The sequence below is a fragment of the Pyrgilauda ruficollis genome, unplaced genomic scaffold (assembly GCF_017590135.1).
Source record: "Pyrgilauda ruficollis isolate IOZ18807 unplaced genomic scaffold, ASM1759013v1 scaffold37, whole genome shotgun sequence".
NCBI classification, from domain to species: Eukaryota; Metazoa; Chordata; class Aves; order Passeriformes; family Passeridae; genus Pyrgilauda; species Pyrgilauda ruficollis.
This window is the reverse complement of record NW_024525156.1, coordinates 6,117,993-6,132,819: the sequence shown is the minus strand read 5'-3', so window position 1 is coordinate 6,132,819 and position 14,827 is coordinate 6,117,993. Positions and strand designations below refer to the sequence as shown.

At 41.1% G+C, this 14,827-nt stretch overlaps 1 protein-coding gene across 1 annotated transcript in view; it reads right to left on the bottom strand.

Moving 5' to 3' along the window:
- ANKRD33B (ankyrin repeat domain 33B) overlaps positions 1-14,806 on the bottom strand; it is a 43,611-nt gene extending 28,805 nt beyond the window's left edge. Inside the window, exon 1 of the mRNA XM_041475995.1 lies at positions 14,372-14,806. Within this exon, the coding sequence (XP_041331929.1) occupies positions 14,372-14,806 (435 nt within the window). The remainder of the gene's footprint in view (positions 1-14,371) is intronic.
- Positions 14,807-14,827: the final 21 nt, after the last annotated feature.

The window sequence follows — 14,827 nt, the reverse complement described above, 5'->3', positions numbered from 1 at the left end:
CTTGTTCTTTGGCCAAAGAAACCTACAAATAGTACTTTCATTTCTGAAAAGGTGAGAGATTATATTCTAACTATGTAGACTTCAAAGCCTCTGAGCCCTTTTTTCCACAGAGAACATTCCACTTGCTAGAGAAGGCTACCAGGCTCTGCCCACCTCTACCAAATGAGAGCCAAAAACCCCTTCCATGACTAAGTTAGAAGACAGAGGTCAGATGAGATTGTATCAGCTGCACAAAGGCAATGACTCATAGAGCAGTAAACTGAAGGACAGTTAATGACTTCAAAGACTCTTTTACAGGTTATGATCCTTTCTAATTTTGATTCAGGAGGGTCATGTCTCCCATCCACCCATATAAAAAGTGTGTTCTAACCTATCCTACACAGCTGGATATTAGAAAGCACAGGGAGGAAATACAAAGATCTTGTCTGTACTGGAAGACTAACAACTTATAATTTCCTTCTCTTTTCAAATTCCATGCAAGGAAAACTTGTACCCCCAGATTTGGAAATTGTTGATTTTACAGTATTTTACTTTCTGTATATCTTCATTCATATTACATTTTTATGGCATTAATAACCTCATCAATATGTGCCTTTCTGCATCATAGATCTCTGGCCTAAATATTTGCTTTAAGAGAAATACCTCATGTTAATTTAGACTTAAGATCTTTTCAGAGAGTATATAATCAATTTCTTAAATAATTCCTGGTTTCCCCTTTCACTGCTAAAATTTTCATCACTCTTTCAAAATGCCTTGATCTGGAGATTGTCTGTGAAGTTGTCAGTTTCCATTGGCTTTTACTTCCAGTTAAAAAGGAATTAGGGTCACTTAGGTTTGTGTAGAAAAGCTGCAGTGTAGTAAAAGCAACAGAAAGGTTTGCTAAGATCTTCCTTTACTCACATCAATGAGAAAGGCAAATTTTTATGGAAAAGAAAATAAATGGAATCCAAAAAATAAGAATAAATATGGTCTCCTTCCAATTAACAGTTCATCTTTCTCATTACTTCAGAAGATATTGTTTGGGTTTTGTTTTCTTTTCTCTTCTTTGAGAAGTGGGAACTGACATGCTTAGAGGGTTTACAGTTACTAACCAAATGCTGCAATTTCTCATCCCAGATTTTCTGAGAACTCTAAACTCTAGATCTCTATTAGCTAAAGAAACCACAAAGTAGCAGTGGAAGAATGGTAAAACCTATGCTTTTCTCCCTCAGTATTCAGGCACCTAGAAGCAGTAGCACAATATTTTTTAATGTTTCTCTCAGTGTTTGGAGTTATTTTTCTATTTCTCTTACACAAAATGAGAGAATGCTACTTGGTAATATGGAAATCTTTTAAAGACCAGATCTGGTCTTTTCATTGTTCCTTGAAAGTTATGGGCAGACTGTTTCCTGCTACCTTCAGAGTCTGACTCCTTCAATCTGTCTCTGGAAAGAAACAAACAGTAGCACATATCCAAAATGAAGGCTCGTTGCAATTAAGTGACTCTAACTAACATTGGTACCAAAACCCTATAGCCAAAAATCACCTTCTTCCCCTTAAAATTTGTAAATCTCACATTGGATTTTTGAATTTACTAGAATTTCTGTAAATAACAGTGTTATACTAATTGATATTGCTTTGTAGCAATAATCCTGAAAGCTCAGCCAATATAGGTAGACTTCCAAATCATGTATTTTGGAATGTTACTGGTTGCAGTACCACCAGTAATGAGGTAGAATCATTCCAGATGCACTCTCTGAGGACCTTAAAATCTGAAAGGAAATAGCAGGATACAGCTCTGGGAAGAAAGTTTGTGAAAGCAATGCTGACAGTATTTGAATGTTTTTGTAAGGGCTTACATCACATGAACAATGCTCACTTGCCCTTTCCCCTGTGACTGATAAGCTGCCAAACTGTACAGGCTCTGCTCTAGTTCTTAATTCTTTTATGATAAACACTAACAATTTAGTAATAAATCACAACTGATGAAGTCACTGTACTAGAAATAGAAATTACATGAGAAAGAGGAAAATACAGTATTTTTAGGCAAGTACTCAAAATCTAAACAGGGTAACTAAGCACTATTTTAAAAACCTCCTCCCCAGAGGAATGTGTTTTGTGGATGGCAGGGAGTAAACAGAAAAAAAGGGCCAATACACACATTAAACTCACAACTGCAATTACAGTTACTATTTTACATTACAGAAAAAACAGCACTGATTTTTTTTGTTAAATTCTCAAAACAATTAATTTATTTTTATAAATTCTCAAAGCTCGAATTTGGATATATTTGACCTAAATTTTCAGACTCAGCAGACTGACAGATAAATGACAGTAGGCTAGCTTACCAAGGATATTCATTACAAGATTGTGAACTGTGCTCCTGTGCACACCTAGCTTGTGAAGTGTTCAAACAGAATGTCTGTGTTTCCCTCTAAGCAGTCCAGCCTAATGCCACCATCCCTCAGCTCACTCTGCTGGGGAGATGTACTCAGTAACACATGCACAACAGGAAAACGAAGTGGGTTTTGCACATAACTAGTTAGTGTCTGTGAATGTGGCCTTGTGAGCAGGTAAGGCAGGGAATGATCCCCTGCTCCAGCAGACACAGCTGAGCTGGAAGATGCAGGGCGAGAGTGTCCCTGCGGGTTCAGTGTCTGTGCCCCGGGCACCCTGCTCCAGCTCCTGCACTGCCATGGCCTGCCCTGGAGTCACTCTTTCTTTCCACTGACACTAAAGGAACCCCTGTAATTTTTAAAACACTTCCTCTCTGTGATATCTTCACCCATATCACACCTATTTATGACATTTAGTCTGCAGTGTTGATCTATTTCTCCCCATGGTTACTGTCTGTGTATCCACTGCAGGAGGGAGTTCCTCCTGATCTAGCATCAGGTACTGAAGCTCCAAAGAGAGATCACAGCACTTTTTGCTGACACCTGATAGCTGGGGGCGTTTCATAATTTGAACAACAGCAGAAAAGAGAGTGATGGACCTGAGATATGAGAAGCAACGGGAAACAGCATTACCTTACTTGAAACCTCCAGGTTAGGCTTTTTTCCCTCCTTTGACTTCAGATCCTAAGAGGATGGTAAATACATTTGTGATCTGTGGACATTGCCATAGATGTATACCTGAATACCTCAGCTCTGTCTGCACCCATCTGTGAATGGAGCCTCTGCTCATAAATCAGCTGTGCTGACTGTAATAAGCATAAACTAGGTCAAGCTAAAAACACCCACAGAAAGAAAAAAATGGCAATAGCAAGTAAAAGACATTTCATAATCTCTTGCCTTACAAGAAAATAATTTGGGTGATTAATTGTAAGAGAAAGGTTGACATTTTTTCACCATCTCTTTTTCTTTTTTTTTTTTTTTTTTTTTTTTTTTTTTTTGGCTTTGGGCTGCTGATATCAGAACCATAGAATCAATAAGGTTGGAAAAGACCTCCAAGATCATCAAATCCAGCCTTCAATGGAATGCCACTGTGTTCACTAAGCCACACTGTGAAGTGCCACATCTACTCATTATTCAACATGGTGACTACACCAGTTCCCTGAACAACCTGTTCCAACACTCAAGCACAGAATGACACAGAAACACACAGAATAAGCTGAGCTGGAAGGGACCCATCAGGATCATTAAGTCCAACTTCTGGTCCTACGCAGGACACCCCAAGAATCACACATTGTGCCTGACACAGCTGTCCAAATGTTCCTTGAACACTGTAAGACTCAGCGCTGTGACCACTGTCCTGGGGAGCCTCTCCCAGTGCCCAAACACCCTCTGGGTGAAAAACCCTTTTCTAATATCCAACCCAAACCTCCCCCGACTCAGCTTCAGGCATTCTCTGGGTCCTGTCACTGGTCACCACAGAGCAGAGGTCACTGCCTGCCTCTCCTCTTCCTCTCACAAAGAAGTTGTAACTGCAATCAGGTCTCCCCTCAGTCTGCCCTTCTCCAGGCTGAAAAAATGAAGTGACTTCTGCAGCTCCTCACACAGATTCCCCTTTTAACCACTGTTTTGGTGAAGAAATTTTTTTAGTACCCAACCTGAACTTCCCCTGACACAACCTGAGGCCATTTCCCCTAGTCCTGTCACTTGTCATTTGGGAGAAAGATGACCCCCACCCTACCACAATCTCCTTTCACGTGCTTTAAAAACTTACTGCTTCTAAATTTTAAACTTGAGTATTCAATATTTCAATATTTGCTTAATGTATCCATATATATGTAAAGGATCTTACACACTTCATGGGAACTTTTATGAAGACAAGTGTTATAAATGCACTGTGACATCTGACTTCAATAAACACACTATTTTAATTCAAGTAAGGAACTAAATTAGCATGTATCAAGTACTCAGTTCCAGTTCCTATTCCACAGGCAGTTCCGCTCATGGGTATCTTTACACTTGGAGCATCCCTGTTGCATCCTCACAAGAGGAAGAATTTTCTGGACTGTAAAATTCCTGCAGACCATACAGCATCAGTGCAGTAAAACAAAAGAAAGCACAGCCATAAATAAGTGGCAAGGAAGGTTCAGTCCCACCCCACGTAACTGACAGCAGGACTCAGCACAGTTTGGCCTCTCTCATTGCCTGGGCATGGCAGGAGGTTAATGGGGGATCCCAAAACCACCTGAGCCTTTTCACACAGCCACTTCTTGCAGGTTGTGGGACAGTCTCTGCCTGGGAGATTGCACCTGTCCCTGGCGTACAAGAAAGAGCCTTTCACTCCGTTCCCAGAGACCTTGAAATTAAGTGTTTTTCTTCCCTGTCAGCCATGAATGGTTTCACTCCCTCCTCAAACCACTGGCCAGGCTGTTCTTCCAGGAACACTGTGTGTTTTATTCCAGGCTGGCAGCTCTGCATGGGGAGCTCTGCTGAAGCAGCGTGGCAGAGCAGTGTCTCTGACGTGGTCGTGCTGTCCAGTTTTCCCTGCAGGCAGGACTCACCTAACATAGCAGTGAGCCTTCAAAGTGCCTGTAGGACAGCAGGGAAAACAACCTTTTTCTTCCCAGACAGGCTTCCTCTGGCTGGCATTGTTCCATGCTTCCAGGCATTTACTGCAGAGTACAGCCTGTCTCACTGTAACCAGAAAACTCCTCTACTGTGTTTATATTTTTTACTAGCTCAGAAGGGCTCTTATATTTCATTAGTGTTTGAAGTCTATACACTTATATTTCATTAGTGTTTAGGTAGTTCACTAATACTTGTGGTATTTAATTTTTCAGAACTGGCCAATACGTGTTATCCTACATTCTTTGTCTAACAAGTTATTGCTACTTCATTCTTTTTATGGAAAATCTGTAGAAAATTCTGTAGAAAGAAAAGTATTTTAAATTAACTCCCTTGTGGAGCTGAGCTTTGACTCTGCCTTCTCTTGGATCCTTTATCAAACTCATATGATACTTGCAGATACACAGAAGTACCACACCACCTTTCAAAGAAAGTCTTCCTTTTCCTTTCATCCACACTTAAAGACACTTTTATGAATACATGGATACCCTTCCTGTGTTTCTCAATCAAATGCTAAACCGTTGAGCTGAGCCTTCTTACTATTAGCTCCAAATAGCAAGATATCTAGGTTTTGTATAGAAGAAAAAAGAAAAAAAAAAAGAAACCAAATACTGCCTGAAAGGCTCTTTTTATGAACAGATTGAATATGTCCCATTATCTGCTACTTTTGAACTTCAGAAAACTAATAACAATGGATTCTGCATAAGCTTCCCTCCTATAGTAATAGAAACAAAACTTCAAAACTTCTCCATGAGCCCAGTTCTGAGCTCTGGCAGCTGCTGGCAGCATCTCTTGTCGCCAGCAGTTGGTCTGTCCACACACAAGCTATCCCAAAGATGAGGCCTCATGTACTGAGAGGCAAAAGACAAAAAAAAAAAATTCCCAGCCCTCATATGTGAGAGGATATTACAGGATCAGGCTCAGAACGTTGTACATCCGAAACGTGTGAACCAACAAAAGCCCAACCATGAGTCATTCCCATTTTGCATCATCTTGCTTTCAAATTGCTCCCCATGGAATTTAACAGACATGATAGAAAATAATAGAATTGAAAAATGGGAATTATTTCCACATAGTGGGTTTTTCCCACAGTGGATACAATTTGAATTGCTAATTCACTGCCAGATGTGCAACCACAGACACTGTAACAACAAACCTCTTCCTACATTACTTGATTATTTCTTATTGTGACTCCCTGAGTATGTTACAGGATTATATCTAGCCCAGGCTGGAGGGTTTCCTGGTTGTATTTAATTAAAGAACAGTCAGAAACAGGTAGTTTCAAACCAATGTGGCATAATATTTAAAATAATTTAGAAGGGTAACCTTCTGAGAGAAACTTTATTTATGAAAACATTAAAGGTGAACTCCTGTCTCAAATAAGGCCTGTGGGAATTCATTGCTTTCACATTCTCCTGAGATTTTCTAGTCTATTTAAAAAAAAAAAATCTACTGGCAGTTTTTAGCAACTCTACCATTACTTTTTAGTAGAATTCTACCTCAGTCCCAAAAGATAAACCTAATTCCACACTGTAATGGCAGATGATACAGAAAGAACATGCAGGAAAATTCTTAGCAGGCAATATAGCACTTACATAAATTGCTAACCCCTCACCCCCAGCCTCAGCCAAAACAGAATAACTTGTCCAAAATAACTACACTGGAAAAGGTACAGAAATTAATGACCAGAATTCCCAGTTTGGGAAAACCTGCGGCATCTTATGATCTATGTTATCCTACTTGAAAGCTATTTTACCATATCTGAAATAAGCATAAAGCATGTGCAAATAGGTATTTTACCAATTTTAGTACCAGAATGGTTGATGATTTCCAAAACCATAACAAAACAAATGATGCTAGTTTGGGCGTTTGAACTCAAAAGCCTAAAAGCCAATAATGAATTAGGAGAACAGACTGAGATCCAGGGAAAATGCAGGCCAGGCACTGGCTGTGTCCACACCAGAGATGCTAACCCTGCACAGGGTAGGCGTGAGCTGAGCTGCACATGTGCTCTCATGCAGAGATGGTTTCTTTTGGCAATGCACACACACACCTCATGCTCATCTAACAGTATTTTCTATAAGTTAAAGGCTGCTTACACCTTTCAAGTCTACCTTTATTTCAAAATTAACCATGAATTTTAGTTGGTGACCATGTATACTTCTCTTTAAAGGAAGAAAAATATATTTTAATGAAATGTAATTTTACATAAACTTGACGTAAAATGTAATTTTATATAAACATTCGGCTCCTGTGGTGGGAAGCAACCAAGACCTGTAAAGTCATACAAGAGTCACTACTCATTCTCCTCTGTGAAGCTGAAGTACTACCAGTATACAGAGATATTACAGTAAAACACCTGATTTTTGTTGGTCTCTGTCACACAGTGACATTTTCCAAAATGTATAATGGAGCTTTGGGGGTCTTATCCTTCTGTCTATTTCTTCTTGTGTAGTAGATCCTATTAGATGTTTTGATTGCTTGTACTCCTTGTTCGACTTTTATTTTCAGCTTATTGTCACAGTTTTTATTCCCAAACATAAACACAAGAGTGTGTGACTAAAATTAAGATGATGGGAAGAGGTTTCTGCGCCACACACAAAAGCAAACATTAATGCCTCTTTCAAAACCCTTTTGGAAATGTCCTCTGAAACCCAGGAACAAGTCAGACTGAGTGAAAGACGACCAAGTCTCACACCTCTGAAAAGAGAACTCCCTGGTGAGGGGCTGACATCCCTGTCCCTGCCTTTCCATCTGTTGGCACTGCGTCGGGAGCCTCCAAGAGCCACAGCCCACTTCCAGCAGCAGCAGGGCCAAAGGACATGAGAGTTAAGCCCTTGATGACACTGAAAGATGTGGCACTGTAGACCTGCTGTCCACCACAGCTGGCACCTGAACTCACCACTCCTGTGGTACTTCTCAGCCAGCAGCTTTGAACCTGCTGCCTCAGACAGGAACATTTTTTAATTCTTCCTCAGAGCCCTTGCCTTGAGACCTAAAGCCTTGATAAAATGAGGTACTGCTGTTGCCTTACTGGCACTTATCTTGGAACTGAAGAATTTGGGAATATTGGGGCTTTTGGACCACTTCCTTTTCCAGAAGACTTGAAGTCCAGTACCTCCTATAAGCTACTGAAACTCAACAGGAACCCATTTTTTTTAGAGCAATCAGGTGTTTCGTAGCAGTGCTCTGTGCTTCAACTTCCTATGATTCCTCAATAAATTTTCCCTGAGGAATCTTTGGAATCTTTACAAAAGGAAATTAGTGCCAATATTCCTTCTTGAGCAATTCCTCCATGAGAACATAAATTTGAATTTCCTAATGGGTTGAAGGATTAGCAGTGTCACTTTATGCACTGTGAAATAAAGCTCTACTAATTCCCCTAGGAAAAGGCAGTAAGGCATTCCAAAGTCCCATGTGTTATGGACATGTTATGCTAAAAACACATTACATATCTGTCATAATTACTGATGAAAGCTGTCCAGGACAACCAGACTTGTTAGGCTATCATGGAATTTTAAATGCAGCTGCATTTTTAAATATCTGCAATATCAACTTGTCCTCAGATGGGTAACCAGTATCATCCCTGCTTCTCTGAGGAGCCCTGCAAGCCACACACTTGATTTAAGACACTAACATGAAATGTTGCTTAAAGCAGAACAGAAGATTGATGTGACCTTTACTCTTGTAATACTGTCAGACTAAAAACGCCACTCCTGTTCCATACACTTCACATTAAGCAATTTGTCAAAATTCTTCACGGAAGTTACTCTTCATCTGGTTTCTCTAGAAGTTGAAACTATCACTTGAAACTTGATTAAACTTGTACAACTTTCTCATCTGGTCTTCAAATCTGTATTTGTCCATGCCAGTAGGACCTACATCTATTAGCTAATGCTGCTTTTGACACGAAGCACAAATTGTGTCATGTTACCTGCCAGCTCCATGGAGGACACAGCCTGCTCTGGACATGCATTTCCAGCAGTGTGCTAAAGACCTGCATTGCCATTCTTTATGTCTACACATCCTCATGGTCTTTGTTAATTATTCTCTTTAATCTACAGAAATTACATTCTGTGAACATGCTTTTTCTCCAGTAAAGTTATTTTAAAGGATTATTTTTTGTGCCAGGTTTACAGAGGCATTAGTCACCTAACACTGCAGATGAATACAGACAAGAGCAGGCAGACAGCTAACCTGCCCACGCTCTTCTGAGAATGCCTCTGAGTGCCTACCTGGATCAGGCTGGTCCATGCTCTGGTTAGCTCACCAAATTCCCTCTTAGCCAGCTCACTTCATATTTTCCATGCTTTATCTATTCCTTTCTGATGGCTAACCTTGAGCTGTAATTACTGTATTTGAAGAATTCCCCTTTTTTTGACATCTATAATTCTTTACTTTACTCACTTCTTTTGTAAGCACAAACATGTATTTCCAGGGACATTTTTTACTGCATTTGAGGATTTTGGTACTTTTTTAAGAATTTAAATTATATTACTGTTGTTGTCTTTCTAAAAATGCTTTCACCCCAAAAAATTCCCTTTCATGGTTTAGAGTCATGATGTTAAGTTTCAATACAATTGTTTCCATGAGAATACTTTGTATAAGATAATATGGATAAACTAAAGCTGTCTGTGAAAATAATAATGAAAAAATATTCCGAGCACTGGAGGAGATGTTCTTAAAATCCTTTTTCTGACATGGGTTAACTTGAGTTAGCTATGTGCCATGAAAACTGAAAACCAACATGTGACGGGGGAACTTCATCCCTTACCAGAAAATGTTAGACTCCTGATTTTTTATTTTTATATGTAAACATTCTGAAGATTAAAAAAAAATAATAAAAACAAGAGTTAATGGAGTGTTACACAAGCTCTGGCACTTTTTGTGATACATGACTTTTTAGAAAAGCATCATTCAACACGAAGTTCCCTCACCTAGAAAGTGGGAATCAAGCCACTGGCTCCCTGTCCTTCATAACCAATTGCAATTTCAGAAGCCCAACCCTTTGGCAAGGACAAATTCAGGTGTCAGCTCCATGGAGGATTCACTGTTCATTGCTCTGTGAAAAATTCTGAAGGGTAATGCTCCCTAAACTGGGTGAGTTTCCCGAAGCAGTTTCACTGTGGCAGTACAGAGCCTGAGCAGTAGCCTGCACCACAGGGAAAGGAGAACAACATGACAGTTCTGATGCCTTGGATACTGTCACAGACCCAGGGAGGAAACCAGGTGAGTGATGCCATTCCCAAACATCCACTCATGGTGTGCAGTGCACAAACAAGCCCACAGTTATGTCCATAGCTGTCTACAGAACTGAACAAAGGACTCATTGAGCAACAAAAAAAAAAAAAAAAAAAAAAAAAAAAAAAAAAAAAAAAACTGAAAAAGACTACAACAGAATATTCTTGCTAATATGGGCTATATCACATGTAAGATCAGCACAAAACCTTTCTGCAGATCAGCTGCAGTGATTATTTTCAATCTGGCAAGGGAACGTTCTTTGCCTTCTTTTCTCTCTCCCCCATCTCTTAATGCTTTCTCTATTGTCATGGCAAATTTCTAAATTTGCTTGTATTCTGCAGTTAGGTAACACCAGATTTTGAAACTCTGTCTTTCTAAGTATATGTATATAAAATCCTGGTCACCAGGCAAAATTTTATATTAAGTGATGTTAAAATTATGAGATAAAAATAGCTGAAATTTAGAAATTTGGCTAGTGAGGAAGGAGAACCAGTCCCCATGTGGTAAGGTGAAAAGTAGCACCATTAGCCAGGTGATACTAAGGTCTCAGTCAGGTCAGGAAATTTCACCAGAGCCATGATTTTATTTTCCCTTGTCTCTTTTCAAATCCCTCTTTACTATTAGGATAAATAAACAAACACTGAAGAATGAGAGGTCACCCTGCACAATGTACAATTAGCATATTACATGCTGTCATAGTTATTTTCCAAATATTTCAGTGATAGTTTGGGCAAGGAGAGGAAATTAGCAGCACCAATCCAGTCTTTCTGAATTCCATGGACAGGCAGCAGTGCAAGAGAAGATGAGGGGATCAGCCATCTGGGGATCCTCTGCAGTCAATGATATATAAACTGTTTTTGTCTTGACAGTAATGAAAACAAGACAGGGAAGGTACAGATCTTCAGGCTGCATGTGGTGACTAATAAATCAGATGTTGTGGAGCCTGGTTTACTGCAGGAAGGTGAATTTAATGAAAACTTGTGCCTGGCAGGAGGTTCTACAGCTCATGAACAGACTACAGGGAAAATACGCTTCTGGAGAAATGACACAAAAAGGCACTATCCAAGCTTGGCAAATTGACTCTAAAGAGGAAAATAAGTAAGGGTATCTCCGGATCCTAGCATTTCCTGGAGAATTGTTTCTATATCTTAAATTTATATATTTGCACTTTAGGGACAAGGTAAAACTAAGTAAAAACAAAGCAGGCTCATTGTGCCCAGTTTAGGGCATTTGGAAATTTTTCATGTTACATTTTGTGAGCTGACTTTATTTACTTTCAGAATCAAAATATAGTGTTGTCTTACTACAATAACTTGTTACTTGTTTTGAAGAAAACTTGATTTTGAAATTGTGAAAATGAAACTGTAATGTACTTACATACCAAAGGCTATCAGATGAGGATGAAAACAGTTAATATCCTCAGATGGACACCCTCCCCTTCACCACCCCACTTCTCAAAAAGCAAATTATTCTTCATTCTCTGCCCTGTCTCATGGAAAACAAATTAAAACTTTGAAGAAACAGAAGTCTAGCTTATTTGTTCACAGTGTGGGGAAAAAAAAAGAAAAGAAAAAAAGTTTTTTAAAAAAAAGGTAAAAAAAAAATAAATAAGAAAAAAAAATAGAGCATTCCAACAAATGCATACAAGATAACATTGTAGACAAACATTATCCCGGCAAAAGAAGATGCTAAGCCGACAGTAGTTTTAGTTTCAGCAACTAAAAATCTTCACGAGAACAACAGGTATGTCTAACTTTTACTTTGTGGCAGCAAAATTGTCTTGTTCATGGATAATATCCAATGATTTTATAATGAAATTCAAGAGCAAAAAAAATTCCACAGATAGGGCAATAAAAGGCCTGAGTGAAACTTCCATTTTATTAAGTAAAGTTCTCTAAAAAAGGTGGTTTTCCTTTGCAAAATAATGAGAATTTGCCTTGATATCCCCAAGCAAGAGTCTCACCTGAAGTTTCAGCTTCTGAGTCAAAAGATTTCTCCCACCCCACTCACATCTGTCTGGAAAAGACCGAGTGTCCTGCTCTGTACTGCTGCGACTGGGGCTCTTCTGTGAGGAAGGCAAAGTGAACTCATGTCTGCCACATCGTTCCTGTAGCTTCACAAGTTGCTGAATTCTAGAACTTTTTTACTTTATTTGCATTAAAAAATGAGGAAAACAGAATTTTATGCCAATTTTTAATTTCAGGTCAAATGAATATTTGCCTAAGTAGATGTTAGTTTTGTTTTGTTCTGGGTTTTTACAGTATGAACAAAGAAAATAAACTTTCAGATTCAAGCTAAAATTTTGTCTCTTTTCTCAGAAGCTGAAGAGATAAAGAACAACTTGCTTTTTGGGAGGAGGCTGGTGAAGCGAAGGTCTCTTTTCTCAGAAGCTGGAGATAAAGAACAACTTGCTTTTTGGGAGGAGGCTGGTGAAGCGAAGGCTGTCCAAACAGGAGAATTTTCTGCTTTCACAACCCTGATCTGATCACCTTTGCCCAAAGATCAGCTGCAGGATGAGGGCTGATACTTGTTCTGAACTTTGTCATCCCTGTTGACTGAGGTCTGCAGGACCAGCCCTGAGAGGGAGGGTTCCTGCAGCTTCTTGCCCTCTGCTGGGCAGGAAGGCCACCTTTTCAGGAGGGACAGCTCTGAGGCACTTAATGCCACATGTATGGGGGCCAAACCTCCCACATCATCGCACACTTTGAGACACGCCGACTCAATGGACCTCAGCAGAGGCTGCATCCCAAACCCCGCACAGTGTCAGGGCTGGGGCTGGGCTCCAGCCCAGGCACAGCCCTAACATATGGGATAGGTGTATCTGCAGGGTATTCAAAATATCCTGTAATGTACAACTGGATCCCACGTTACCAGCTAAAGTATAACCACACCATATCCTGGCCTGGACAGAAGAGTTGATGCAAATTTTTTCTGTCTTCTGTTGCTCATTCCCAGCCTCACACCATAGGTTGCTTCTCCCTCAGATGTGTTAATATGACCTTTTGCCTTTTTAAGAAATTTACAATAAGTCTGATCACTAAAAAATCTCTATTAAAATCAATCCTTTGGAGAAAAAGATATTTTTAGGAAAAATCCTAGAAGTACATCTATCTAAGCCACAAGAAAAGCCCCTCTCCAGATAGAACCAAACACAAATCATGGCGTTCTTTTTGACGCAAAGACAACTTATGTTGCCAGAATGTGCAAGTTACTTGCCCAATTAAAATAATACAGGTTTCCTTTCAAAACACTGCTGTCACGGATTAGTCACAGGATTGTTTTTGCAGATTGTTTATGCAAAATAACTTCTTAGGTTTAAAACAAACTGTAGTAATATTGGTAATCTTCAATACCGCTGTTCAAATGTCCCAGAAACTCATTAACCAGGAAATCTTTCCCAAGCTTTCACCTTCTGATTTAGAGAAGTACACTTCTGTCTCTGCAATTAACTGAGTAACCGGAAAAAAACAGAGCCACAAAACTTGTAGTGCTACAAACCCCAAAAATAGATTATCAGCAACAAAATAAATACAAGGAGAACTCTGAAAAACACTGATTTTAACACAGGAATACCCTGAACACTGCTTAGCAGTCTAGGAACCAGGAACAAGCTTATGTTTTTGGGGGAGCTAAAGGAAAAAAAGAAAAAAATAATTTAAAAAAAAACCCGAAAACAATTTTCCAGCAGTTCAAAATTTCAAGGTGAATATCATAAAGTACTGCAGGGGATGAACAGCCCAGAAAAGAGGAAGGTTTTTTTATGCTGAACACAACCATTACCAGCTATGCCTCTCTCGGTCCCCAATAAACAGAGGGAAAACAAGACCCGATTCAAAAGTGATCGCGGGAAAACCGGAATCCGGACCTCTGTCTCATCCCATGAACCAGACCTTTCCTTAGCCAGAGGTGGAAGGTCAGGGCTGGCAGGGCGCAGCGTCACGCCCTTCTCCGCTCCTCGCTGCCGGGGGTCGCGTTCCCCAGGGGGCTGCAGAGCAGCATCCCAGGAAGCGGCAGGGGCGTCGCTCAGCCCCGCACGGAGCGGAGCCGGGGGCAGCCGAGCCGCTCTGCCCCGGGCGGGCTGCCGGGGCTGCCGGGGCTGCCGGGGCGGCGGGGGCGCGGCGCGGGATGCTCACCCTGCGGTTGCGGTCGGCCTCCCGCACCTCCTCTTCCTGGGGCCCTTGGCGGATGAGCGCCTTCAGCACGATGCTGTTGTTGGTGCAGCAGGCTCGGAAGAGGCTGAGCGCCTCGGGGCTGTCGCGCTCGTCCCCTTCCAGGGACCAGAGGTCCTCGTCGTCGTCGTCCAGCCCCCTAGGAGGATAGAAGGAGTCGTCTGAGGCGATGCTGCAGGTGTCGGGCAGCTCGGAGAAGTCCTCGTACTCCTCGCAATCCTCCTCCTCCACCTCCTTCTCCTCTTCCTCCTCTTCGTCCGGCTCCTCGGCGGCAGCCTCCGCCGCCCCCTGCTCTGGGCTGCTCTCCGCCTCGGCGCCGGGCATCTCCTTAGCGGCGGCGGGCGCGGGGCAGACCCGCTCCCCGGGCAGCGGCTCGCCGTGCCCCGACAGCAGCACCATGCCGGCGGCGGGGCCGGGACG